We start from the raw sequence: 26,556 nt of genomic DNA, 5'->3' as shown, positions 1-26,556 counted from the left end.
TTCTTCTTCCAGGGATATCAGATTCACAGTTTGGGACAATGGTGGCTCTCTCAGCTGCTCCTGGCTCCGGGCCACCTTGGGGGTTGATCAACATGAAGTGATAGAAACAGCCCCTGTTCAGGACCCACGCCTGTCAGACACTGGTTCTTTCTGTTCATGAGGGCAAAGAGAGTGTCTCCCAGCCTGGCTCTGGCCTACCCCAGCTTGCTACACCTCCCACCAGGCCAGAGCTGGGCCAGCCCAACAGGCTGCTCCTTTGTCAGCAGAGACTCTGAGAGGGCTGTCTAAGCATTATAGCCACAGGGCTCTTCACACTGTCTCCCCCCCCCCCCACCCCCCACACACACACTGCCCTTAGCTCCTCGGTGGCTTCCAAACTGGGCTTGTATAGGAGGACCTGGCCTAGCCCCTCTCACTGCTGCCTGGGAGTGACTACAACAAAGCCCAGATGACAGCCCAAGTGAGCTGTCTCTTGGCACATAGGCCCTGGCAACTGGGTGTTTAGGACACGGGAACCCAAGAACCAATATGGCGGAGAGACTTCCTTGCCTCCTGTTCTAATCAGTCTCCTAGTCCTGGCCCTCTCCCAGAACTCTGCCGTTCATCTCTTCCTCTCCAGGGATGCCTGGCCCAGAGGAAGGCTAAGGGATGTGGCTCAGTCAGGCCAGTTGTCTCTCTTCTTTTCTCTTCTCTGAAGTCATAGGGCATGATGGCTGGGCAGTGGGGCTAGCCCAGGTGGCATATGGCAGCGGTAATATGGCTAGGCCCATGTAGTCAACGAAACGCCCTGCCCCTTCTGAAGAAGAGGTCAGTAGAGTGATTACCTGCTTCCCATTTCTCTGGAGCTGGGGCTCTCATGGCCTCTGTGTCTTGGCCCCTCTGAGGAGCTCACCAAGCCAACTCACTAGGGCCTTGGGTGGTAGGTCCTGTCTCTTGTTTCCTGTCTCTCCTCAGAGTTGAGTGGGTTCCTCTGCGGGTGTCCTATCAAAGTAAGGTAATCCTAGGCTATCAGTGTGGCCTGGAACCCTTCCCAGGAGCTCAGCCAGTTCATTGGTCATTGGCAGATAGTAGTACGGCCATGGCCCACCTGTCAGTGGGTCCTAAGTTAAGAGAGGGGGAGGGTACTTAGTTATTCACTGACTTTAGTCACTATGAGGAGTCCCAAGCTTGCCTTAGGACTGAGCAGCATCCTTCTGGGGACATCAGGAGCTTGGCAGCCAGTGGCAGTGAGGTTTAGCAGAAAAAGGCAGACCAACAGGCGGAGTTCCTAAGCACCAAGAGGCCAGTGTGAGTCCAGGGCTACAGCTAAGTTGTTAGACTGCTTTCCTAGATTACACTAAGTCCTAGATTTAATCCCCATCACCACAGAAACTGGACATGGTGGCGCAGACTGTACTCCTGCCACTTAAGAGGTAGAGGCAGGAGGATCAGAAGTTCAAGGTCATTCTTGGCTACATAGCAAGTGTGAGCCCAGCCTGGGCTACATGATGAGACCCTGTCTCATTTAATTAAAATGATGGAGGGAGGGAGGGAGAAAGAGAGATTGCATGTGTGTGTGTGTGTGTGTGTGTGTGTGTGTGTGTGTGTGTGTATAAGAGAGAGAGAGAGAGAGAGAGAGAGAGAGAGAGAGAGAGAGAGAGGGAACAAGCGCAAGTCAATGTATGATGTATGTCTAGATTCTGGGAACATTGAAGTGGGTCTTGGATTTGTCAAGGGGCTAGTTCTGATGGCTTCCAGGGACCTAGGGTCACAGAGCCCTTGTTCAGTTCAGGACAGTGATCTTCATGCCTGTCAGAAGAGTCTTTATCAGAGGATCTGTATACAATGTAGAAACACAGCACCCACCTACAGGAATCGGGCATGGGAGTTACTTCTCTCAAAGGCTGCCCTGTGGTGTGGCCTCTGGCCTCTGGGATAAGTAAACCCCTGCCTGCTGCCACATCGAAATCTCTACCAGAGCTCCCTGCAGTCCCCTGTGGCTGCTTCCCAGTGGTCACCACCTGGAGGGGTGGGGTAGGATCTCCTGCCTTAACAGCAGCTGGGATGAGATGGATCCCAAAGCAGACCCTTTGAAAGAACCAAGAAACCAGAAGGGGCCTGGAAAGTATCCCAGGGAGGGGTGGAGCTCAGGGCGAACAATGGCCTCCTCCCACTCACCCCTCCCAAAGCCTCCTCCCAGCTGTGTTTATCTGCAGGATTTAAACCAAGCAGTTATACGCATAATCCCATAATTAGCACTTGTCCAACTGTCTGTCTATGGGGCCCGGTGGAGCCACACAAGGGCTGGCTCTCCAGGAGGCCTTCAGGAAGGCAAGGACGAGTGAGGGAAGGACGTTCAAGGCAGGGGGATGACATGCGGCAGAATGGTTACAAGGGTGGACCAGAGGCCCAGCCCTGGCATGCCCTGGCTGGGTGCCTCAGGGCTGCTAATGACCCCCTGGGCCTCTGTTCCCTGTTAGAGAAACTGAAGAGTAAGTTCCTGTTCCACATAGAGAGCTATGGAGAGGATTACAGACAGGGCAAGGCAGCCATTGTGAAAGAAAATGCGGTATAAGGTAACAGATGCCACAGGTGCAGCGGGAGTTAGCCTGCTTGCAGCCTAGGGCACAGCAGGGTGTGAGGCTTTCTGGACCATTCCTAGGCCTCATTGTTCCAAGAGCAGAGCATAGTGGGATATGACGAGGGGGATAGTCCGAGCTTAACCATATCCCCCAGGCAACCACCAATCTGTGTTCCATCTCTCTATCCCATTGGTATGCCCATGTGATTGGACCCTACTCTCTCTGTGGTCCTTCACATCCGGCTTTATTATTTCCTCAGTACACCTCAAGGTTCATGAATATTATTATGAATTATGTAGCTTGTATCAGAACGTCACTGCTTTTCTTGGCCAAGTAATATTTTAGAATATAGACGTATCACGGGCGTTTGAATTGTTTCTGAGTTTGGGGATCTTGTGCACAATGCTACAAATATCCAGGGATGCCTACACTTAGTAGACGAGTGGGTACAAGGAGTACTTCTTAATGCGGACGTGTGGCCCCACCGCTCCAGAGATTTTATGTGACTCTGAGCAGCACCTGGGGAATGTGTGGTTTACAAGCAGCACGCCTTGGGGGCCTGTGACAAAGGACTCAGCAGATTCCCTGAGAGACAGACACCACATTACACAACCTCTAGGTCATGCCTCCCGCCACCCTGAGCCTCAGGGTCCCTAGAGTCCAGTAGTCAGATGAGGTCCTGACTGGAACATCAGCCAGATGTAACTGTGCCCTCAGCAGCTGGCTGGGCTTTGGTGGCATTATAAGTACACTGGGCTCCGCTTTTCCTGGCATCGTTGTTTGTTTCAGCCAGTGTCGCCCTGCCTAGAGCAGGCTGGCTTCGAACTTGCTGTGGTCCTCCTGACTCTGCCTCCTTGGTAAATCCCACAGTGTGAACCATCGGTTTGGCTCTCTGGCACTTTATGATTAGGAGGTGTTCATCATGGCTGGGCTGGGGAGGAGATGCACACTACATAAAACTGCTCTTCGCACAGGGCACTGGTTAGATACAGAGTGGTTTGGTTCGGGGACCCGGACTCCTCACCCTCAGCCCGCTCATCCCTGCTGCTTCCGGTGAGCGACTGTTGAGATAGTTGTCTGGAGCAAATGCCCACCTACTCAGGGCTTAATTGTGTCTCCCATCTCCACCCCAAATTATGTTGGAGTCCTAATCCCAGGACCCTAAACAAGGGCTCTTTTAGACATACGTACTCATGGATGTAGTTACTTAAGTAAGAGTGAGATGGGCCCTTAAGACAGCAGATTTGTGTCAGGCTGGGGCTGCAGCTCAGTTGGTAGAGTGCTTGTCTGTCATGCATGAAGCTCTGAGTTCCCCAGCACTGTATAAAACTGGGTGTGGCAACACACTCCAATAATCTCAGCACTCAGAAACAAAGGTCGGCTTCGGCTACATAATGAGTTTGAGACCAGCCTGGGCTAAATGAGATGCCAGCCCAGCATGGTGGCACATGCCTTTAATCCCAGCATTCGGGAGGAAGAGGCATAGATCTCTTGTGTTTGAGGCCATCCTGATCTACATAGTGAGTTCCTCAGTACTACATAGAGAAACCTATCTTGAAATGAAGAGAGGGAGAGAGAGAGAGAGAGAGAGAGAGAGAGAGAGAGAGAGAGAGAGAGAGAGAGTCAGTCTAGTTCCTGGAACATCCCAAACTGCTTCCAAAGGCAGCCTGATTCAGTAAATGTCCTTGGACATAGGTCACCACGTACTACATAGAGAAACCTATCTTGAAATGAAGAGAGGGAGAGAGAGAGAGAGAGAGAGAGAGAGAGAGAGAGTCAGTCTAGTTCCTGGAACATCCCAAACTGCCTCCAAAGGCAGCCTGATTCAGTAAATGTCCTTGGACATAGGTCACCACCAGCCAGGGTGACATTCAGAGGGTCCTAAAGCCTTTTTCCTCCTGGCCTTGCTCATGTTTTTCTCTTGAGTCTTTTTCTACCCCACCTCTCTTGGCTGCCTCCTGTTCAACCTTGAAGATATCGTACCAATGTCATCTCTTCTTCCAGATTGCCTTCCTGTCCCAGCAGGGCTGGACTTGGGGATCTCTCCTCTAAACACCAGCTCTCTCCTGGTTATGAATCTGAGTGTGTCAGAAGGCAGAACACCAGGCCTCATTTTTCTATTTCTCTAAGGCCTTTCCCATGTTTGGAGCACATTGTAGGTGCTTCATAGATGAATTGCCCTGGCCTGAGCACCCCAGGCTACTCTCCGTGGCAGCCCAGGCTCCCTTCCCAATCCTTTCTGGCTCAGCTATGGTTCACCTGGTCAAGGGGCACAAGGGCTTCCTTGTGTGCTGTGACAGTCAGAGACAACACTGATATTTTGGGGTCCTGACAGATGGATCCCAGACAAAGCCCTCATTAAGTGGGATGGTGGCAGGTGGGATAACAGTCTTTTGATCCGGGAACATTTGGTCATCAAAGAATCTGGGTGTCCAGGTGGACTTGGCAATGCCTGAAAGTCATATAAAGGCCATCTGTTAGAGTGGACGACAATACATGTTGTTTACCCTGCTCACCAGAGCCCCTTGAGTCTCCTTGTCCACAGGAACCCCAGTAATTAAAATGAGAGTCGTTCTAACTGGCCCTGCTCCTGGTGCAGCCCTCAGGAACCCATGCCAGGGCCCTCGGAGCCAGGTTTTGTCTTCATCTAGGTCTGAAATCTGAGCGGGCTCTGACTGCTGATAGCCTGGGATAAGGATCAAACCCTGTGGAAGGCTTGGAGGGCTTTCGGGCTGATGCCTTGAGGAGGGGCCAGTGACTAAGGACAGGTGTCCTCCTAGGGAGCAGAGCTAGGGATCACAGTGGCTGCTAGCCTTTGGGGGGAGGGTACACAGTTGGTGGCCTTTCCCTGAACAGGCCCATTGCTCAGCACCCAGCTTGTCAGTGAACCTTCCTTCTAGCCAGTTTACCTGAAGCCCCATCTGACTGACAAAAACTTCTGCCTCCTGAGGAGTTACCCACCCCTGGAGGACCACCAAGGGGGTCCTGCTGCAATCTGAGGTTAGGTGGATGCAGAAAGCCTAGGTGCAGGCCTGCTTCAAGTATTCGGTGGGAGAAGGGAAGGCGTTGATCCTAGGACAGACATGAAATGTGGAGAGGAATCTTCCCAGAATCCCAAGGTCCTGGTCCTCCTAAATCTTCATGCCTGCGTTGGGGATTCAAAGGCACCCACTGAGGACCTCCTAAGCTCCTGAGTTCAGTTGTAAGCTGTTGTCCTGCTGTCTCACCTTCACAAACCTCTGTGAATTGATGCCTGTGGGTGGTTCTCCGTGTTTGGCCTATTCACAAGGAATAGCCTGGCTCTCCTGCTGATGGGGGGCGGGGAGCGGTGAAGTTGGGGCACAACTGCTTTCTCTGCCTTCCTTGGTTCTCTGTGAGGACTCAGTTTAAGTACATGTACTGCATCTATTCCCTAGGGCCAAGTGAGCACACAGGGCCAATGTGAACGGTGGTGGGTGGGGGCTTGGGGTGGGGCTACTCAGATCATACAAATGGTTAAAGCACCCCACAAGCCTCTGTGGCAAGAGAGGGAGCAGGGGGTGTTAGGGAGGGTTCAGAGGGTGAGAAGGTACCAGCCTGAGAACCAAGTGGCCAGAATCTCTAACTCTGGCTCTGCCATTTCCAAGAAGCTAGATGCTAGGCCCTGTCTGAGAAGTAATAATGAGAAAGCCATGTTGAAGGGCCCAGTAAAGATCTGGTATTGGCTGGGTGTGTTGATGCATGCAAGAGGCTGAGGGAGGAGGATTGCCCTAAGCTCAAAGCTAACGGGGGATACAGAGCAAGACCCTGTCTTGAAGGAAAAGAAAAGAGAACAAAGAAACAGTGCTTGTTAGTGTGCCCCAAGATCCAAAGTTAGTGTGTCCCAGGAGTGAATGGCAGCATGCACTGGAAGTGAAGATTCCCCTCTGCCCTCCTTGTCCTTCCCCTCCTTGGTAGAAGATGAATGGACTCTTAAGGCCACCATCTGGCCCCTGGGAGCAGTCCCCCCTCATTAGGTAAGGATCATGGGACAGCTTATTTCCCCTGGCTGTCTGGCAGATCCTGGTGTCTAGGGAACTACGCCTCTCAGGGACACCTATATTGTGCAAGGGAGCCACTGATGTTGCCATCCTGCCTGCCTTCTGTCTGTTTCGGTTTTGCCATGCTGTATTTGATAGCAGGGTCTTGGGTGAGGGCAGTTAGTGAAGTCCCCTCCCCTGCCTCCATGCACACCCTCCCTCTTCATGGCGCCTTGAAAGAGGATCTCTGAGACTCAGCCCGAGTCACACACTGATCTGTGGGCCCTTCATAGCCCTGGGGGAGATTACAGCACCATTTCCTCCTCCGGGGAGGAGACTGAGGCTCAGGCAGGTCCCCGTGGAGAGATGAGGCTACTACTCTGCTAATGAGAGTCCGGGCTAGGATTCAAAGTGCATCCCTTGTGTCCCGCATCCCTTGTGTCCCTTGGTCCTCTCCGAAACTCAGACCCCCTGCTCCAGGAGTAGCTGAGTGTTTTCTGATGTTTCCCATCTCGTATCCTACCCTAGACAAGGAACCCAGCAAGTACCCAGCCACTTGCTCTGTGTTCCTGCTCAGAGCCCTTGGCAAAGCTCAGCTTACAGGGACCTAGGCAGAATGGAGTGGGCTCAGCGAGAATTCTTAAAACAGGGGAGGGATCCAACCAGCCCATTCCACACCTTAAAGTATGTGTGTGCACACATGCACAGAGCTGACCCCACCCTACAGGTGTGGAATGCCAGCCTAGGGTCCTGCAGACTCTCTAACCCCAGGTCTTGGCTAGGGATGCAGTTATTTTAAGTTTCATGTAGGAGTGACCCAAGCCCACCTGCTTTCTTCACATGAGTCACCCAACTGTCAGTGGCTCTCTGCCTGCCTTGTTCTTCAGCGGACTAGAAGCTGGGCATGGAGGGAGGGTCAGGCAGGGTCTTGAGGTCCACGGAGGTGCAGAGACCCAGTTAAGAGCCTTCTGGTTTGGGGTCAGGTTCTGGGTTCTGAGTTATGTCTTTTCATGGGCTAGGGTTTAGCTCAAAATTCCCCATCTGTCAGGCGGGAGCCCACACTTTACCATTACTGAACCGAGATGAAGCGAGGCTGTGGTGGAGACAGAGGTGGAGAAGGCAAACTGGATCTTGTCACAAAAGATGTGTTATGACAACCAGCAATGTTGCAGTCCCTCCTCCAGGAAAGACAGCATGGGGATGGTACTGTAGTTAGGGGAAGAGGCCTTAGATCCGGGGTTCACTGTAGATGTTACCCCACCACTACCCCACACACAGTGTGCTTTGCTGTCTTGGGATGGTACCGTCTCCAGGGGGTAGTCTCTCATAGTCAGAGAGGTTTTCTCTCCCAAGCACCCAGACCTGAAGCTCAGAGAGCAGACAGTGCTGGGAGAGGTCTGCAGGCTGTAGGAACTCCAGGTGACAGTGGTCTCCCCTCTCGGGGACATTTGCAGATGGTGGTTCTCATGGACCCGATGGAGGACCCTGATGACATTCTGCGGGCACACCGGTCCCGGGAGAAGTCATATCTCTTTGACGTGGCCTTTGACTTCACTGCCACCCAGGTGAGGGGAGAATGTGGTCTGGAAACACATGGGAAAAAAAAAAAAACCAAAAAAACTCTCCATACATCACTCTGCAAGGACAGTTCTCAGGGGACAAGGCTCAAGCACCCACTTCCTGGAACTTTGCCCATTTGTGAAGGGGTGAACAGTTTACCAGAAATACCTCCCACCTGTTCTTCTGCATGGCCTGACGTCACGTGACTGCTTGCCTGTAGGGCCACACAGCAGGCTTTCTGCAGAAATACACTTGGTTAGTTAGCACTTAAATCTCACTTTGTATAGAGCAGTCCTGTGAGACACCCCACAGCTGGCTTATACAGGTCGGGAAAAGAAGAACGGTGAAGCCCATCTGGTGTGGGGAGGGCAGGGCGTGGGCAGACACAAGAAAACCCGACACCCTTCTAGGGATTCCATCTTGCCTATCTTCTGGATGTTCAGATGTGCCCATTAGCTGACTGCACCCTTAGAGCAGGAGTGTGGTGGGGGAGCCAGCTATAGAGGAGGCGTCTCAGGTGTCCTGAGTCCTCTTTGCAGGCTGGTGTCCCCCCCCCCCCCAGGAGTGTAAGCAGAGACTACCTTCCTCCACTTTCCATACCCTCTTACCTCTGGCTTAGGGCTCCATCTGTTTACTTCGAGAACCCGCCTGTGGGCACTGGTGTCTTGTCCTGCTGTGTCTCAGACCTCTGAGTCCCTTCCTTCTTCCCTGCAGGAGATGGTGTATCAGGCCACCACCAAGAGCCTCATTGAGGGTGTCATCTCAGGGTACAATGCCACTGTGTTTGCCTATGGCCCTACAGGTGAGGGGGAAGCCCAGAGGTAGGCAAGAACTGCAGCACCTTCCTTGTCTCCCCGGGGAACCAAGCCTTTCATTCTTCATCAGTGAACCAGCCTGGTCCGAGGATGGTCAGGGACAGAGGGGATGATCCAAACCTTGCCTCACCCAGGACCCTTCTCCCCTAAAGACCCCATTCCTCAGCCATCTGGGAGGGAACAGCCTCAAGGACAGCTCAGGGCTGTCAGAAAACTTTCCCCGATAAGACTTCACCCTTGCCCTTGCCCTGCTCACCACCAGTCTGTCCTGCTCAGGCTGCGGAAAGACCTACACCATGCTGGGCACTGACCACGAGCCAGGCATCTATGTTCGGACCCTCAATGACCTGTTCCGAGCCATCGAGGAGACCAGCAATGACATGGAATATGAGGTGTCCATGTCCTACCTGGAGGCAAGTCCCCACCGGGCTTGGATAGGAGGCACATAAGATAGGGTGGTCCACCTCCCTAGAGCCAGTCACTGGCAGTTCCTGGGGTGTTTGGCATGGCTGTGCCACAACCCACACACATAGCATTAGCCCCATATAATAAAAATTGAGACTTGAGAGCCAAACATGGTGGCCCACGCCTATAATCCCAGCACTTGGGAGGCAGAGGCAGGCGGATTTCTGAGTTCGAGGCCAGCCTGGTCTACAGAGTGAGTTCCAGGACAGCCAGGACTATACAGAGAAACCCTGTCTCGAAAAAAACCAAAAAAACAAAACAAAACACAAAACACAAAACAAACAAAAACCACCAAACCACAGACCTGTGGCTCTGATGTGGTATTGCACATCACACATCACAGTAGCCTGGGCAGTGAGCAAGCAGTTTGACAGTTTAGGTATCATCCTTTGAAAGCTCCTCCCCTTTGAGGCCATTCCTTAAGTAAACATCTTCCCATTTTGGACTTTATAGGCTGAGAGGTCAGAGGTGAGCCGCGGCTTATCTAAGACAGCTGGCCAGCCTCCATCTGGCTCCTCTGGGAGCTGATTATCTCCAGGGTGATGTCTCAGTAAGAGTAGCGAGGGTAGCAGCAAGCAGGTCTTGACTCAGCCAGCTGGGCTTGTTTTAAAGCCATCTGGGGGAGGGAGTGGAAGCAGGGGGTGGGGGCAGGGGGGAACGACCCACAGCATAATAGCAGGAGCCTGAAGGTTGCCTAGCAACAATCTGAGCGCCCTCTTCTGGCCAAGGGTCCTGCATTAGATCAGGTCCATGTGTTCAGCCCAGGACTGGCGTCTCTGCTGAGGGAGCTTCAGATGATTCTGAAGCCTCCTGCAACATGGGCTTCGAAGCCTCTAACATCCCACAAAGGAAGTGCTTCCCTGGGGTTAGGACTTCTCTCACAGGGCCTGGGGTCCAGTAAACAGAAGCATGTGGTCCTTCCTTTTTTTAGGGAGGAGGGGACAGCTCGACTGCTCCAGGCCTGGACCTCTTATCTCTCATCTCCCTCCTCCTTTCTCACTGTCCCATCAGATCTACAATGAGATGATCCGGGACCTACTGAACCCGGCCCTGGGGTACCTGGAGCTGAGGGAAGACTCCAAGGGGGTGATCCAGGTGGCTGGAATCACCGAAGTGTCCACCATCAATGCCAAGGAGGCAAGTCTCCAGCTACTGGCTAGGGACCATGGGCAGGACGATCACTATGAAGGAGCAGGACAAGGGACCAAGGCCAGGGTGCCACTGGAACACAGATACCCTGAGTGGTGGCAAGAGATCACATCTCCCATCATTCCTTAGCATACTCGTCCTAGTACAGAGTCAGGGCTTACAGCCCCTCCATTTACAGAGAAACATGCTTGCACAGAACTGCCCAGGCCCCTTAGCCCACCCTGGGAGACTAATAGGCTGGACCTAACCCACCAAGCCCAGGCTCCTCTCTGCAGGGTCCTCACCTGTCATTTCTGTCTCCCGTTCCCAGATCATGCAGCTGCTGATGAAGGGGAACCGGCAGAGGACACAAGAGCCCACAGCTGCCAACCAGACATCCTCCCGCTCCCATGCGGTGCTCCAGGTGGCTGTACGCCAGCGCAGCCGGGTCAAGAACATCCTCCAGGAGGTGCGGCAGGGCCGCCTGTTCATGATTGACCTGGCTGGCTCCGAGCGTGCCTCCCAGGTAAGGCCTGCTCAGGGGGGCACAATGGAGAGATGGCTTCCCAGAGGGAAGGGGTGGGGTAGAAAGGTGTGCAGGGGTGATGGCCCTTCAGTTAAGGCCAGCTTTCAGAGGAGGAGGGAGCTCAGGGAGAGGATGACTTGATAGGGCAGTTGGGAAGGGAGGATGTCTCGTGGATGTGTGGGTGGGGTGGGGGTGGCGGTGATCAGTGGAGTCCCCAGAGCGAAGGGCTGAGCAATGAGCCTGACATCTCGAAGAGACATGCTGCTCAGGGAAGAGAGGCTGTGGAGAGGGCACAGCAAAGCCTGCCTCCATGCCATGCCACCTCTGCCTTCAGGGACTTCAGAAGAGACCATGATCTATAACCAGGATCACTGGGGTATTGTTGGGTGACTGAATGAGGCTTCGGCAGGTTACTCTCCTGGGCTATAGTCATACCCCTTGCTATCTCCCCAGACACAGAACCGGGGGCAGCGCATGAAGGAGGGAGCCCACATCAATCGCTCTCTGCTGGCCCTGGGCAACTGCATCAACGCGCTGAGTGACAAAGGCGGCAACAAGTATATCAACTATCGGGACAGCAAGCTCACCCGGCTTCTGAAGGTACCAGAACAAGCTAGCCCTGGGCACTGGTGTTAAGAGCAGGCCTGCCAGGCCACACCCAGACAAAGCCCAGCTATCCCCACTTGGATTTCAGATGAATCACCTGGTTCATTATGTATCGGGTATGCTTCATGCAATAGCTGAGACAACCTTAAGCTAAACGAATCCATTTACCGTACATCTGAAATGTGGTTGCAAGCAGATGTTCTCGGTGTTTCTGGCACCTCTAAGCAAAGCGCAGGTAGAGAAAAATGAACACGGGCTGTGTCAGGACCTCTTTCCGGAGCTGTGAGTCAGGCAGAGAGAATCAAGAGTCACCCAGATTTGGGGCTTTGTGATGGTCAGCCTTGTGGCCTCTGGAGCTGCTCTTTGGAGCCAATTACTCATGACAGAGCCACCCGTGGCCTTCAGTTGTAGACATGGGATCCATGGAAGCCCAGACTTTGCTGGGTTCAAGGGGTTCTCCCCAACCCTAAAGTCTCCCAGTATCTCTGTGAGTTAGGAAGGTTACAGATACAGATAAGGAAACTGAGGCACAGACTCCCTGTATGCTTACACTTTGTAAACACTGAAAACAAGACATCCCCCCCCCCCCAGCAGAAAGTCTGTATCAGCCTGCCATGAAGACTGTATCCACAAGCCAGGGAAGTGGGTTTATATGGAAATGACCACCATTGTATATACGTGTTTATGTTGTATGAGAGTGTGCATGTGTACATGCCTGTGTGTGTATGGTGTGTACATGTGTGTATGCATGTATGCATGCATGTGTGTGGCATGTGTACATGAATGCATGTGTGCACGCATGTGTGTGTGCATGTGTTTATATGTGTGTGCACCCAGAATATGGTAAACAGCCTTGGAGAACCTCTGGGGAGGGTATCCTCCAGCTAGCCAGCTCCCATCCCCCCACCAGGACTCACTAGGGGGGAACAGCCGCACCGTGATGATCGCCCACATCAGTCCAGCGAGCACTGCCTTTGAAGAGTCCCGGAACACTCTGACCTACGCCGGCCGAGCCAAGAATATTAGGACTCGGGTGAGGGCCCTTGGACTACCCCCTAGACACACCCTCCTGGACTGAGATTTGAGGTCCTGAGAAAATCCCTGCCAGCTGCTCCACTCTTCCAACAGTGACCTCGTTACCCAGGCCAACATCCACTCCAAGCCCTTTCCCTGTATTCCCAGCCGGTGCCTGCCTGCCTGGAGCCCTTGGCAACAAAAGCCTCTCTTCTGCCTCTTGCTCCAAGTTCGCCCCCCCCCCGACCCCCGCCACTCCATCCTTCTCCTGTTACCCTGTTACTTCCTCTTCAGAGGTTTACCCAGTCCTCTGTATGTCTAAAGCGTCTCATCACCACAGTGACAATCAAAGGTTGTCACACCCAGTGCCACCCTGAACTGTAATACGCTGTCTCATCTGACCTCAGAACCAGGCAGGAGTTACAGCCTCCCTACCATACAGTTTAGGATGGTGAACCTTAAGGACATAAAGTGATGTCACAGCTAGTGGAGGATAGGGCAGAGACTGGAGCACTGATTCCGCCAGGTTTCCAAGTTCATGGTCGAACTCATGTTCTCTGGTAGGAAAGTAAGTCTTAGCCTGTGCTGCTATGGAGGGGAGACTAGCTAACTTTGAAGAGGTGTTACTGAGCCTCCTTTCAATACCCACAACTCCCCCAACATTGCCATCCAGCCTCCGGGATCTTCGTGGGGACTGGCCACATGATCGTGACTAGTTAGCCAGAAGCAGCTTATTCCGATATCGATATGGTAGTGAACACTGCAGCCCAACATTCGGAGGCAGAGGCAAGGGAATTAGGAGATCAAGGTCATCCTTGGTTACACAATGAGTTCAAGGCTATCCTGGGCCTCATGAGACCCTTTTTTTTTTTTTTTTTTTTTTTTAAAAGTAGATCAGTATTTAATTGATGCCAACTGTAGGAGCTAAGGCAAGCCAGGAAAAGATGAGCTGTCTGTTGTGGGTATGGGGAGACCAGGAGACTTGCCTAACTAAAACAGGACACTCATACTGAAACAGAGTCCAAACAGAGGGAAAAATAATGGGGCTAGAATGATGGTTAATGATTCAGAGGACTTGATGCTCCTCCAGAGGACCTGAGCTCAGATCCCAGCACCCATACCAGGCACACAATGGACTGTAACTCCAGCTCCAGAGTATCTTACATCTTCTTCTGGCACCCACAGTTATAGGTACATATTCCTACACAGACACACACATACACGCATACACATAAAATAAAAATAAAAGATAAAATCCAAAAAGAAAAGAATCTGAGTAGCAAGACCTCAATACCAGGTGACGAGATTGGTTCTGTAGGAAACAGGGAGCCAGTAAGTGGGGGCGGAACTTTAGGATTTAAATCTAACAGAGGCACACAGATGTGGCAGGGGCTGTGAGGATGGAGACAAGGAGACCATTGCTGTTGTTGAAAAGAACTGGCAAAGGGAAAGAATGAGAGGGGCTGGAGAGATGGCTCAGCAGTTAGAAGCACTGGCTGTTCTTCCAGAGGACGTGGGTTCAATTCCCTGCAACTACATGGCAGCTTACAACTGTCTATAACTCAAGTTCCAGGGGTCCATGGCACCAGACATGCACAGGGCGTGCATGCTCACACACACACACTCACACGGAAGCAAAATACCCGTACAAATAAAATAAATATTTTTTTAGAGGGGAGGTGGAAGAAAGAGAAAGGGAGGCCTGGCTCCTGGGGTGACTGTACCCCTTCATACCTCACCCTGGGCTCCCTGCAGGTGAAGCAGAACCTACTCAGTGTCTCTTACCACATTGCCCAATACACCAGCATCATCGCCGATCTGAGAGGTGAGATCCAGAGACTCAAGTGCAAGATCGACCAGCAGGCTGGGCGGGGCCAAGCCCGGGGCAAACTGGACAGGGGTGACATCCGTCATATCCAAGGTATGCAGATGGGCCTGTGTGTCTGGAGACCAGCCTGAGCTGGTCTCAGCAGCCCTGTCCAAGTGACATTACGGGGTTATAGGACCAGGTAGCATCAACCCTGGCTCCTCTTGGCTGAGTGGCCTCTGGCTAATTATCTTGGTAAATCCCTGTAAAATGGGACCACACTGTTTGCTTTGCAGAGCTGGAGATGGGGGTAAGATGATGTGAGGATATTTTACGGGGCTGCCCTGTCAGGCCAGAGAAGGCTTACCACTCACTGAGACTTGCGTGTTCACTGTGATGGTTTTCTAAAAACAAACAAACAAACAAACAAACAAACAAAAAAACACCAAAACAAACAAACAAACAAACAAAAAAAACACCAGAGAAACAGACATTCTAAAAGATGACAGAGAAAAATCCTTGTAGTTGACAGAAGGATACTGTGAGGACTAACAGAATCTCAGTTCACATAGAAGAGCCATAGTCCCGGCAGTCAGAAGATGGGATGTGGGAGGTGGGCGTGGGAGTAGAGGAATCTGAGAAGTTGGAAGGAGAAGCACTGGTCTGGGAAGAATGTGAGCGACAGAACCTCAGGTGGGCCTGACCTGGCGGCCCCTCTGTTCACACTTCTCCCACCAAACAGCTGAAGTACAGCTACACAGCGGGCAGGAAGGGCAGGTGGCAATGGGACAGCTTCGGGAGCAACTTATCAGCGCCTTCCACGAGCAGATGGATGTGCGACGGCGCCTGCTGGAGCTGGAGAACCAGGCCATGGAAGTTCAGATTGACACCTCCCGTCACCTACTCACCATCGCCGGGTATGCTCGCCCCTATCCTGGGACCCCTTAGACCCACCCCAGTTCAGGTTTGGCCTGGAGCATAGAAGCACAAATGAGCTGAATCTTGTGTCTCTCGTGGGGAAAATGCTGGCAGCTGGGAGCATGAGAAGTCACGTCGGGCTCTCAAGTGGCGGGAGGAGCGAAGGAAGGAGTCCTACACCAAAGACGACAGTGAGAAGGACTCAGACACAGGAGATGAGCCAGATAACCTGGAGCCACCGGAGGTGGCGGCAGCCCGGGAAAACATCGCCGCCCTCGTGGGCGAACAGAAGAAGCTGCGCAAGGAGAAGGTGTACGGGGCTTGGGGGCAGAGGGTTGGGGAAGAGGAGGCAGAGGGCTGGGGAAGAGAAAAACCCAGAGAGCAGACGACAAATCCTGGGTGTCCAAGTCTCTCTATCTCTGTATACATCAAACTTCTCATCTCTAAAATGAGAGCAGCCGTGCTGATGCCCAAGAGGGGTCGCTGGAGACAGTTAAACTAATGCTTGGCATAAAGTAAGAATAAGAATACGGTAATCAATCAATGTAATGACAGATTTTTACCTTCTGAGTTAGAATTAGGGATGTCATAGGATATAGTTGAGTCAAGTAGGCACAAGGCGTCGATTACTTGCAAGGCCCAGAATAAGCTTAGAAGGCTAGCCTGGGCTTATAGTACCAGCCAGAATGCCTGAGACTAGAGCCTGTCTGTACCGATGGGACTGGTCTGATGCTGACCCGTGCCACCCTCCCGCAGCTGGCGCTGGAGCAACGCTGCCGGGAGCTGCGCGCGCGTGGCCGGCGCCTGGAAGAGACGCTGCCGCGCCGCATCGGCTCGGAGGAGCAGCGCGAGGTGCTCAGCTTGCTGTGCCGCGTGCACGAGCTGGAGGTGGAAAACACAGAGATGCAGTCGCACGCTCTGCTCCGCGACAGCGCCCTGCGCCATCGCCGCGAGGCCGTGCGCCGCCTGGAGCAGCACCGCAGCCTCTGCGACGAGATCATCCAGGGCCAGCGGCAGATCATCGATGGTAGGGCCCGACCCCGCGGGCCTGGGGCGTTATCGCTGGGGCTGAGGGCCCACGCCCAGCCCTCATCTCCCCTTACTCCGGACAGACTTCAATCTGGAGGTTCCCCGGCACCTAGAGGAACTCTACGAAGTCTACCTTCGGGAACTGGAAGAGGGCAGCCTGGAACGGGCCACCATCATGGACCGCGTGGCCTCCAGGGCCCTGCAGGTGGGTGTGTGAGCTGACCTAAACTCGCTGACATAGGAATGCCACCAATCCAGCCAAGTTCCAAGAGGAGTTGGTATCCCTCCCTCCCTCTTTTTTCCTCCCTTCCCCCTTTCCTCCTCCTCTCCCACTTTTCCAAGCCTGGAGGAAGTTCCCCCATTCCTGGGCATTACTACCTGGCCAGGCTATTTTCTCAACCTAGGGGCACAGGGTCAAGACTGCCATCTGAGATATGGCAAGTGACCACTAGTCAACTAGTCAACCCCATCTAGTTGGGAGGCTGAGGCAGGAGGATTGAAAGATCAGCCACCACTGTACAACAAGATTCTATCTCAAACAATAGATAGATGGATGGATGGATGGATGGATGGATGGATGGATGGCTTAATTCATTAATTTCTAAATATCAAGGAAACGGTGGATGCTCTAAAGGACCAGGCCATTGAGCTATGCCAGAGACTGTCTAATGGTCCTCAGCTTTCTGGGGACCCAGAGCACAGGCCCAGTGCCCTTCCATCCCTCAGGCCCCTATCTTATAGCCCTTATGGCTCTGTGTTGTTCTTGGTTTAAGGCCTAGTCTTCTGACTGATCATTCTTGTCGTTGCCCCTCTCCCTTCCCACCATACACACAGGACAGCTCCTTGCCCAAAATCACTCCAGCAGGAACCACACTGACCCCGGACTCTGACCTGGAGAGTGTGAAGACACTGAGTTCTGAGGCCCAGCGTCCCCAAAACAACACCCTACCCCCACTTGGCACAGACAGGTAAGACTGTCTGAGGAATTTCAGCCCCATAAGTGCTTGGGGTGGGGTGTGGGGGAGATGGAGCCAGAAGCACATGAAGCTGTGGCATGGGTCTTCAGCCAGGATTTGTGGGTTCTCCCTCCCTTAGCACCAACAGGTTCTTTTCTAGGGTGGGGGTGGGTGGACTTTGGTGTGACTAGCCTGGTCAACAGCTGGCTCCTCCTGCTCCTCTGCCAACTGCAGTGAGCCCTACCACGTGTTCAAGGCCAGTCCCAGGGCCTGGCAGATGAAAAGCTCCTCTGTACCTTCTGTTCCTACTCCGCCTCCCATCCAGGTGGGCAGCCTCGTGACCCAGGAGGTGAGCTCCGGGTGCCCAGCGGTGGGTTGATTGCTTCCAAAATGCCTAGCACCTCATGAGAGGCCACAGGGCCTCTGCAGACTGCAGTGTGGAGCCCCTGGTGTCTTCAAGGTCTTCCCCTTTCCAAACAACTCACCCCTAGGCCCCACCACAGGACAGCCTGGGCAGCCAGATCAACTCTTCTCCCGACAGCAGCGAGAACCTGTCAGAGATCCTTCTGTCCCATAAAGGTGAATGTACCTGCCCAGTCCCCCCAACCACCACCACCACTGCCTGACATCCTCTAAACTGATCAGATTGCAAAGCTGGAAGCTCCTTCCTGCTCTCTGGCCCTGCTGAAGGTCCCCATTCGTTGGTTTTATCAGGACTAGCCACTTGCTCAGGGACATACAGAAGACAGGGCACAATCAGAAATTAAAATGGGGATACCTGGCACCCCCTTCCCACTAGATAATGCAATAACAAATTCTAAAATCAAATCCATTCCTGCCCCCTAGACAGATAGACTAAACCCACTGTCTAAAATATTTGTGTGGGTTTTTTTTTTTTTTTTTTTGAGGAGGTACTAGGAATTGAACCTAGGGCCTCACACACAATAGGCCAGGGTTAAAGGCAGGTGCCACCACCAACACCTGGCTCACTTTTAATCCTGAAATCAGATCTAAGTTGCCTGAGTTGGCAGGCCTCCTCCTCTTCCTCCTCCTCCTCCCCTTCTCCTGAGACAGGGTCTAACTATGTAGCCCAGGATATCCTGAAACTCACTATGTAGACCAGGCTGGCCTGGTCGAATTCACAGAGACTGCCTGCTTCTGCCTTCCAAGTGCTGGGAAGGTTTGCACTGCCACGTCCAGCCAACCTAAACTTTTGATCTTCCTGCCTCGGTCTCTAGAGGAGCTAAGATTACAGACCTATGACACCAGTCCAGACTCCCAGCGTCTCAGTTAATCCTTGAAGGAGTCCCAGAGTATTCATTTTGCAATCCCATTTACAAATGAAATAAACATTCCGAGGGTTCGCCCAAAGCTTCTCAAAATGTCAGCAAGTTAGGGTTCTGGAGATGGCCTTGACGTTGGATTTGATATGTGCTATAGAGAGGAAAGAGATCCTGACTCGGACCAAATGTATCTCCGTGAAGGCCGCCCAGCGGCGCTCCCGGGCCCTGGGAACAGAAGGGCGCCACCTGCTGGCACCTGCCACAGAGCGCAGCAGCCTGTCCCTGCACTCGTTGAGCGAGGCTGATGATGCTCGTCCACCCGGCCCACTGGCCTGCAAGCGGCCGCCCAGCCCCACCCTGCAGCATGCTATCAGCGAGGACAATCTATCTAGTAGCACAGGCGAGGGACCCGCCCGAGCGGTAGGACCTCGAGGTGATGGCACTGGGCCCTGGGTGCGTGGCCAGAAGAAATGCCTCAGCAAAAAGAGGGAGGAGTCACTGGAGGCAAAGAGGAGGAAGCGGAGGTCTCGGTCCTTCGAGGTCACCGGACAAGGGGTGAGGCAATGGGCAGGGGTGAAATGTCTGCACCCATCACTAATGGGCGGGGGCCTGAGGGCTAACTCCCTTCAGAAGCTACAGAACAAACACTTCAGCCCTTCATTACTTCTATCTAGAGCCCTGACCGGAAACACAACTGATAAAGTAGCTAGGACTGGGTTCTGTAGCTGAGCCCAGGACACCTCTCCGCTCCATTCACTGTCTTCCAACTGTACAGCTGTCCGGTCCCAAGACACATCTACTGGGACCTCGTCCCTCGGAGGGCCTTTCAGATCGCCGGATGCCAGCGTGTGGACGCCCATCCCCTGGTGTCAGGCATCTGGGAAAAGTCTCTCTGCCTCTGGCCAAGGTTAAATTTCCTCCAAACCAGAATACAGGTTAGTTCTAGTTCAAAAAAAAAAAAAAAAAAAAAAAAAAAAGGGACCGGAAGTTGGGAGAGGCCTTGACCAGCTCAGAGAGGAAACACACAGGCCTCCTAACCATATCTGGAAGCATGATTCAGGGAGCAATAGTGGGGTTGGCAAACTGGGATTGGTCCCCTTAGGAGCCCAAGGTCACTGGGTGGTAGAGGAGGAAAGGCATTCCTCAACTAGTGCTGCCTTTTCTCCTGTCATAGGCTCTGGAAACCCTTCACCCCTTCTTGTCCTCCCCAACCAAGCCGGTGTTTCCCGTAGAGCTACGCGTGGGCCCAGCCTGCCTCATGGCTCAAGCACCTTTGGCAAAGATGGACGCCTCCAGCATAACTGAGGGGCCCTGGCACCTACTATTCTGCCCCCAAGACTGAACGGGGTGTAGCAGGGACTGGGAGGTGGAAGCTGGGCAGATGGGGAGGGCTGTGCTCCCATGACCCGGAAATGGTAGGGTTGTCTGCATAACTCTTCCATGTTCACCCTGCCACTAGAATGGGAGGTGAGTCCCAGAGACCTGGCTTCCCAGCCCGGGACAGAACATTGTTGCCAAAAACTTGTACAGACCTGGAGCCAGTCTTGGCTTCGGCATTGGGGGAGAGGAGATGTTAGTGAGACAGGACTCCTGGGCCCACCCCTGGGCCTGGCTGAAGGTGGGGGATGGGAAGGAGCCCACAGGACTTCACATACGGAGGGGAGGGGTGGGAAGGGAGTCTGGTTTTGTAACTTCTCTGTTGCTTTTTTTTTTTTTTTTCTTTTTGCCTTTCTTTTCAATAAAGTCCTACTGGGGTTTCGATGGCTGCGTTGGGAGTTCTGGAATGTGCTGTGTGTGGGACTAAGACTCGTCCAGATCCTAGCCCTTTCTCTCCCAGCGCCCCATCTCCCTTGCCCAAACCTACACACAACTGGGGAATGTGTTTTTGTCTGTCTTTTGTTTTTTTTTTTTGTTTTTCTCCCTCAAGATGCCAAGACTCTCCCTCTGCAGAAGGGGAATGCTAGAGCTAGGTCTAGTTTTCAGCCATCTCTCAATGGCCTTTCCACCAGCCTGGAGCCTCCGCTAAGTCCAGGGACTTGAGGGCAGTGGCAGAAATCTCCCACAAACCACAGGGCAGCTGCCCCCCTGGAGACTGCAGCTCAGAGAGCACCTCAGCTCATATGTGGAAATTCCTATCCAAGAGGGAGAATGCCCAGGACCAACCCCCTGTCAATCAGTCTTCCCTGCCCTAATTCACATCCAGGTGAGGTCTCTGGTAGGAAGGAGTCCAGTGGAGGGCATGTGAACCCCAGACTTTTGAGACCTGGAGTTGCTTCAGTACCTGGCCTCTCTGAGCATCGGTTTATTCTGGACCAAGAATGCTGCCTTCAAGTTAGCTGGGAAAGGCACTCCTGAAACCACAGCCATCTTGTCTACCACATTCACCCAACCGGCTGCCCCTGGTCACCCAAGGCCCAGGCCCACAGTCACTTTGACACCCTGGTGCGCCATCCAGGCCAGGCCTTATTTCTCAATGCAGAGATTAGCTGGGAGTCCGGATGAGGGTGTGGTACACCGGCTTGACAATGAGATGGAGATGCAGCGCGTTCTCTACCAGGTATTCTGAGTTGCGCCTCTGCAGGTCTGCGTGGGCCAGGAAGTCGCCAGCCTCCTCGCTGCTCTGATGGAAGCTGTAGGCGTGGCGGACCAGGAGGCGGCCTTGATGGCGCGCACCCACCAGCACGGTCTTCTGGAAGCTCACGCCCGCCGCGTCGCCTCCGCTGCTGGCCGGTGTGACCACCAGTCGCGGCCTCCCGTCCTCAGGGCGCGCGGCGGGCAGCGCAGTGCCCGCGGCGTCCGCGTAGACGGGCCTCAGGCTGACGGGCAGCCAGCGTGGGGAGAAGAGCACGTTCCAGGTAATCCGGCGACCCGCGTCGTGACCGCTTGGTCCCAGCTGCGTCTGGAAACTGGTGCTGCGATCGTCACGAGCCGGGTTGTTGATGACCCACGGGGCGCCCCAGGCCGGGGCGAGGTAGTTGCGCGGCAGGAAGGCGCTGCCGTTCACGTGGAAGAACTTGGCGTAGTGTAACGGCGAGGCGGCGTGGAACTGGTAAGCCTGCAGCAAGAGATCTGCCACCGCCGGGCCGTGGCGCGCCAGCGCGGCTGAGCGCGCCTGCAGCTGGAACAGCTGTGCGGGCGGGATCATGGGGTAGCGGATGGCGCGCAGCGCTCGCTCGGCCACGGTGGGGGACGGCCGCGCGCGGCCCAGCCACGCCTCCAGCGCGTGGAACAGCTCCAGCTCGTCCTGCAGCACCAGGTCCGAGCGCTGCAGGAGCTGAGCCAGCAACTCGGGGCTCACGGCGCCCCACTCCGCGCTCCCCGCCACGGCAGAAAGGTTCCAAGCCAGGAACTGCAGGCAGCTCTCGCGCAGAGCCTCATCCCCGGTGCTCACCGCATAGTGGTACCAGCCCACAGCGGGGCCCGCGCCTCCCGCCAGGTGCGCGCGCATGTAGTCGGCCACGCCTCGCTGCAAGGATGCTACTCCATACTTGGTGGCCAGCCTATGCAGCGGGATAGCCTGGGCCAGCAGTACCGTCAGCTCACCACAGTACAAATACCTGCAAGAGAGTTGGAGAGGGGCCCTGTTGAAAAGGCACGGCAGTTAAGAGCACTTGTGTCCAGAGCACCGGAGTTTGGTCTCTAGCGTCCACATTGGATGCCTCGGAAATCATCTGTAACCCCAGCCTTCTTCCACCTGGAGCGGTACCCATTTACATATGGCATACACTCATGTAGACACACAAGTTAATCATATGATTTTAAAAATAAAAATAGAGATAGAAAGATTGGTGGGGCTGAGTCTGATCAAGGCCACCCACACCACCCCAGCAGGTTTACCCAGAGCTTTTTTTTTTTTTTTTTTGTAAGGAACAAACGGGGTGAATGGGCCTTGAGGCTTCCTGTGTTTCCCTCTTTAAAGTTCCCCCGTGGCCTGCTCAGACATCTTTTAGCTTCAGGTGCTGTGAAAAATCACGTGTATTTATTGAGCATCTACTATTTAATCTAACTATAACCTCAAATGAGAAGAGGCTGCCAGCACCCTTGATGTCCACATTATGGATTTAGATGCCCTTCTGACTTCCTCCTTGCCGTTAGACAAGGCAAGTCCTTTAACTTAGGAATCCTAAGATTCCTAAAAAAGGGGAAGAGCCCATCTCCAGAATGTTGTCACAGTGACAAGCTGTGAAAAATCTCCCTACACAGTACACAGTCGCCAACCCAGGCTGCTTCCTGTTCCCGGTCGGCTTCTCTTTGCCTGGGCTTTTTCATCTGTTGGATTCCCTTTCCCTCTTAGCTATTTTACTGTCTCTGGCTCTTTTACAGCGCGGGCCCCCCACCCCAAACCCCGCCTCATTCTTCCTGACAGTCCCGCTGGCACACAGCACCCTGGTTGGCTAAACCCTTCAGTTTTATCCCTCTTCCTGTTGCCTGGAACTTGGGAGTGTTGTCTGGATTCCTGCAGCCACCTTTTCTGAGCCGTTAGAGCAGGGCTACCTCTTTCGATCATTTTACAAGTCTTTCCCTGTGCAAGAAGGAGAGGTGACAGAGCCCGTTGACCTTTCTGCTCCTTAGCCCTGTGATTTCAAAGCCCTGTGGCCATTTAAGACACTTGAAATGGACCAAGAATCTATTATTTCTATAAGTGTTCTTGGCCGGGTTTGGAAGTAGCTCAGAAGGGGCCCCTAAAGGGCAGGAAGGGACACAGGCCACAATAGAGAGGGCAGCTGAAGGTGGGATAAAGGAAGCCTGTGTTGTCATGCTAGGACTTTTGGAAGTCGATATAATAACCCGTAAGGCCAGACTTCTGTGACCCTGAAGGTGGAGAGGCTGGGGAGCTTTGGGACAGGATAGAGCACAGTGCCCTTCTCACTGTGTACCTGATGAACTTGTCAAAGACAGCAGCACAGTCCCGGGGCTCCTGCAGCACCACCTCACTCTGGTTGCTTAGCATTTCCCGGAACAGCTCACTGTGCAGCCCCAGCAACAGGCGATGGACGTGGAAGGCTCGGACCTCGTCGGTGCCCGAAGCCTGGACTCGCAAGACGACATCACTGGCGTTGCCCTGGCGCAGCAGGTCCTGCAGTCGCTGGAGCAGCGTGTGGGAGTGGTTGATGGAGATACCTGCCGCATCCCCACCCACATCGGCTCTCTGAGCTGCAGCAGGAAGGGACATGGCAGAGCCTGAGAAGGCACCCGGCCTGGTGCTTCCAACTAAGGCTGCAGAAGGACTGACTGGTCACACGGTGGCAGTGTGAGGGAAGTGTGAGAAGGGTGGGAAGCCTAATGAGAGAGCCGTGTGCACACGCAAAGTACATGAGTGTCCACGAGCTAGCTCATCCTGGGTGTACATGGTGGCCCCAGGCAGACTCTGGAGTATGTTCTTAGAAGAGTATGTTCTGGGGGGGGGTGGGGGGGGAGAGGAGTCATAGACCAGTTGTTTCCGTGACCTTGACTCCCAGGTAAGAATGAAGAAAACCCTGGGTTCCACCTCACCCCCCTCAAAAATCGGCCAGAGGTGTCACAGCCTTGGGTACTGAGAACTTCCGTGGCTGCCATGTGGCAGTGAATGAACCTAACCCAGTTCTCAGGCTCAGGAAAGCTCAAAGGACAGAACAGACACGGAGTAAGTACACACACACACACACACACACACACACACACACACACGAAAGGGTAAGACAGAAGGATTGCCCAAGTTCAAGGCCAACCTGGGCTCCATAGCCAGTATCAGATCAAGTGTCACTGCTTAACAAGACCCTGTCTAAAAGTGGAGGAGGGGGAACATCAGATGGCTCAGCCAGCAGTAAAGGTAGCTGCTGATGACATGGGTTTGGTCCTGGGGACACACATACACACACACACACACACACACACACACACACACACACAGAGTAAAATAAATAAAATGTAATGGGGGGGGGAGCTCCTGGAGAAAGAGACAGAGCTCCATTGGTAAAATGTTGACACACAAGGCTGAAGACCTGAATCCTGTCCCCAGAACCCAGGTAAAGGAGCTAGATGGGATGGGTCATGCTTGTAATCCTAGCACTGCAGAGGCAGATGCAGGTGGATCCCTGAGGCTCTCTGATCAACCAGCTTAGCCTGTGCACTGAGCTCCAGGTCAGTAAGGGAAACTGTCTCAAAATACAAGGTGGATGGCACCTGAGGAACTATACCTTGGCCTCTGGCTTCCACATGCACACTCATCACACATAAACACACATACACACACATATGTATACACACATATACACACACATACACACACATCCATGCATACACACATACATATACACATGCATACATACATGCATAGACATACATACACACATTCACACATTTACATACATATATGCATACCACATACACACACAGACATGCACACATATACATACATACCACATGAACACACATATACATACACATGCACATACACGTATACAAACATACATACATACATACATACAAACACACATTCACACATACACACAAATCAATTTTAAAAATAAATAAATACACAAGTGAGCAGCCTAGAACCAGCAAGGAAAGAGTGCCCAGAGACAAAGGGATACAGCTAGCCCTAAAGACCTGGGTGGGTATGGACTGGTGGAACTCAGAGTCAGGGTTAGGGAGACCAAAGTGAGACCAAAGCTGGAGCAGCAGGCATAGGGTTTCTCTCTGTCCTTCTTTTGTTTTCTTTTCAGTTTTTTAAAGATAGGGTATCTTGTAGCTCAGGTTAGTCTTGAATTCATTATTAGCTGAGATTGGCCTTGAACTCTTGATCATCCTCCTTCCTCATCCTCTGTGCTAGGATTGCAGGAATGCATCACCATTCCCCAGTGAGAAGCACTGCTCCAGCCCTACTCAGTGAGACAGTGGGGAACAGTGAAGGAATAGGATTCTAGGGGTAACAGTGTTAAAGCTAGCATCTCCCTTCCAGGGAGGCCTGTTTCTTGTGTTCTCAGCGCAGCTATGGGGTCAGATGGGGACACATGCTGAGTTATTAAAAAAGACAGCCCCCAGCCAGAGCCCTGCAGGGAGCCTTGCAAACTGAGAAAAGCAGACGGTTAACAGTCTGACAACTGCAGAAGGGCACCAGCAGGCAGCTCTTGTGAGCGGGCGTGCACACGAGCACATACACACACACACACACACACACACACACACACACAAACAGAGTGGGCACAGGGCCTATGTGTGGATTGTTGAAAGGAAGGCTCACAGGAGTGAGCATCTGTGTGTGGGAGAGGGAGACCCAGCAAGGGAGAAAGGGAGCAGCTGCTGGCGGTGAATTTCCCAGCCCTGCCTCCCCAGCTGTCACTCCGAAAGACCTGAATGCTGATGGCGTCCCCATGCGGCCTCCGCCTGGACCCAGCTGCCTGAGACAATGAACAATAGAGGGTCTTTTTGTCATTAAGACCCCCGCCTGCTGCCCAGCCTCTCTTTCCCTGGAAGGCTGTGTGCCCCCTTTCTCTCTGTCCTTGGAGATGTCCAGTCTCTCCGTGTTCTCTGGGGCTGGCTGGCTGGCTCCATCTCCTGGCCAGCCCTATGTAGCTCCTAGCAGAAGTTCTTGCCCCCAACCCTTGCCTTTTTCTCACCAGGCACTTGATCCCGTACAGCCCACTCACCTGCCCGAGTGACCAGTCCCACCAAAGCCAGGATAGCCCAGAAGCTGCCCCAAGACCCAGGCTTGCAGGAGCCTTTTCTAAGCATCTTTGTGCTCTGTCCCTAAGTCCACTGGAGGGACAGTCAAGTCCAGAGCACTCCGATCCCACCCCTCCTCCTTATATAGGATCCAGCTAGGGGACAGTACCCCTTTCCCTCCTAGCCTCCCTCCCCCTACCAGTCTCTGCCATGGATTGGTTGAAGCTGGCCCCTGCTGTTGCCTAG

At 53.4% G+C, this 26,556-nt stretch overlaps 2 protein-coding genes across 7 annotated transcripts in view; one reads left to right on the top strand and one right to left on the bottom strand.

Moving 5' to 3' along the window:
• Kif19 (kinesin family member 19) overlaps positions 1 to 20,325 on the top strand; it is a 25,009-nt gene extending 4,684 nt beyond the window's left edge. The window contains exons 3-20 of one of the 6 annotated variants that reach the window (XM_076935513.1): positions 8,014 to 8,124; positions 8,834 to 8,921; positions 9,211 to 9,347; positions 10,411 to 10,536; positions 10,859 to 11,053; positions 11,507 to 11,653; positions 12,570 to 12,692; positions 14,429 to 14,594; positions 15,223 to 15,397; positions 15,513 to 15,708; positions 16,155 to 16,425; positions 16,511 to 16,632; positions 17,262 to 17,395; positions 17,618 to 17,708; positions 17,875 to 17,962; positions 18,824 to 19,221; positions 19,442 to 19,601; positions 19,841 to 20,324. In XM_076935513.1, the coding sequence (XP_076791628.1) occupies positions 8,014 to 8,124; positions 8,834 to 8,921; positions 9,211 to 9,347; positions 10,411 to 10,536; positions 10,859 to 11,053; positions 11,507 to 11,653; positions 12,570 to 12,692; positions 14,429 to 14,594; positions 15,223 to 15,397; positions 15,513 to 15,708; positions 16,155 to 16,425; positions 16,511 to 16,632; positions 17,262 to 17,395; positions 17,618 to 17,708; positions 17,875 to 17,962; positions 18,824 to 19,221; positions 19,442 to 19,601; positions 19,841 to 19,971 (2,859 nt within the window). In that variant the 3' untranslated portion in view covers positions 19,972 to 20,324. Of the gene's footprint in view, positions 1 to 8,013; positions 8,125 to 8,833; positions 8,922 to 9,210; positions 9,348 to 10,410; positions 10,537 to 10,858; positions 11,054 to 11,506; positions 11,654 to 12,569; positions 12,693 to 14,428; positions 14,595 to 15,222; positions 15,398 to 15,512; positions 15,709 to 16,154; positions 16,426 to 16,510; positions 16,633 to 17,261; positions 17,396 to 17,617; positions 17,733 to 17,874; positions 17,963 to 18,823; positions 19,222 to 19,340; positions 19,602 to 19,840 lie in introns of those variants that run through there. The other 5 variants (XM_034507218.2, XM_076935517.1, XM_076935516.1 and 2 more) reach the window with 5 other exon arrangements.
• Positions 20,082 to 26,556, bottom strand: Btbd17 (BTB domain containing 17). Its single transcript, XM_076935518.1, has 3 exons — positions 26,295 to 26,556; positions 23,544 to 23,820; positions 20,082 to 22,223 (listed from the first exon to the last, which is right to left on the bottom strand). Exons 1-3 carry the CDS (start codon positions 26,377 to 26,379, stop codon positions 21,149 to 21,151), a joined length of 1,437 nt encoding a protein of 478 aa, XP_076791633.1. The 5' UTR covers positions 26,380 to 26,556; the 3' UTR covers positions 20,082 to 21,148.

The sequence above is a fragment of the Arvicanthis niloticus genome, chromosome 6 (genome assembly GCF_011762505.2).
Source record: "Arvicanthis niloticus isolate mArvNil1 chromosome 6, mArvNil1.pat.X, whole genome shotgun sequence".
In the NCBI taxonomy this organism is placed as follows: domain Eukaryota; kingdom Metazoa; phylum Chordata; class Mammalia; order Rodentia; family Muridae; genus Arvicanthis; species Arvicanthis niloticus.
The sequence above is the reverse complement of the archived record's forward strand: the minus strand, read 5'-3'. Positions and strand labels throughout refer to the sequence as shown.

What these genes read in the sequence shown, in the direction of transcription:
- Btbd17 (XM_076935518.1), bottom strand. Translation starts at nt 26,379, where the DNA reads ATGCTTAGAAAAGGCTCCTGCAAGCCTGGGTCTTGGGGCAGCTTCTGG. An exon ending in GGGACTGGTCACTCGGGCAG is followed by an intron (nt 23,821 to 26,294) that starts GTGAGTGGGCTG and finishes TTCCTGCTGCAG; the next exon opens with CTCAGAGAGCCGATGTGGGT. An exon ending in GTCTTTGACAAGTTCATCAG is followed by an intron (nt 22,224 to 23,543) that starts GTACACAGTGAG and finishes ACTCTCTTGCAG; the next exon opens with GTATTTGTACTGTGGTGAGC.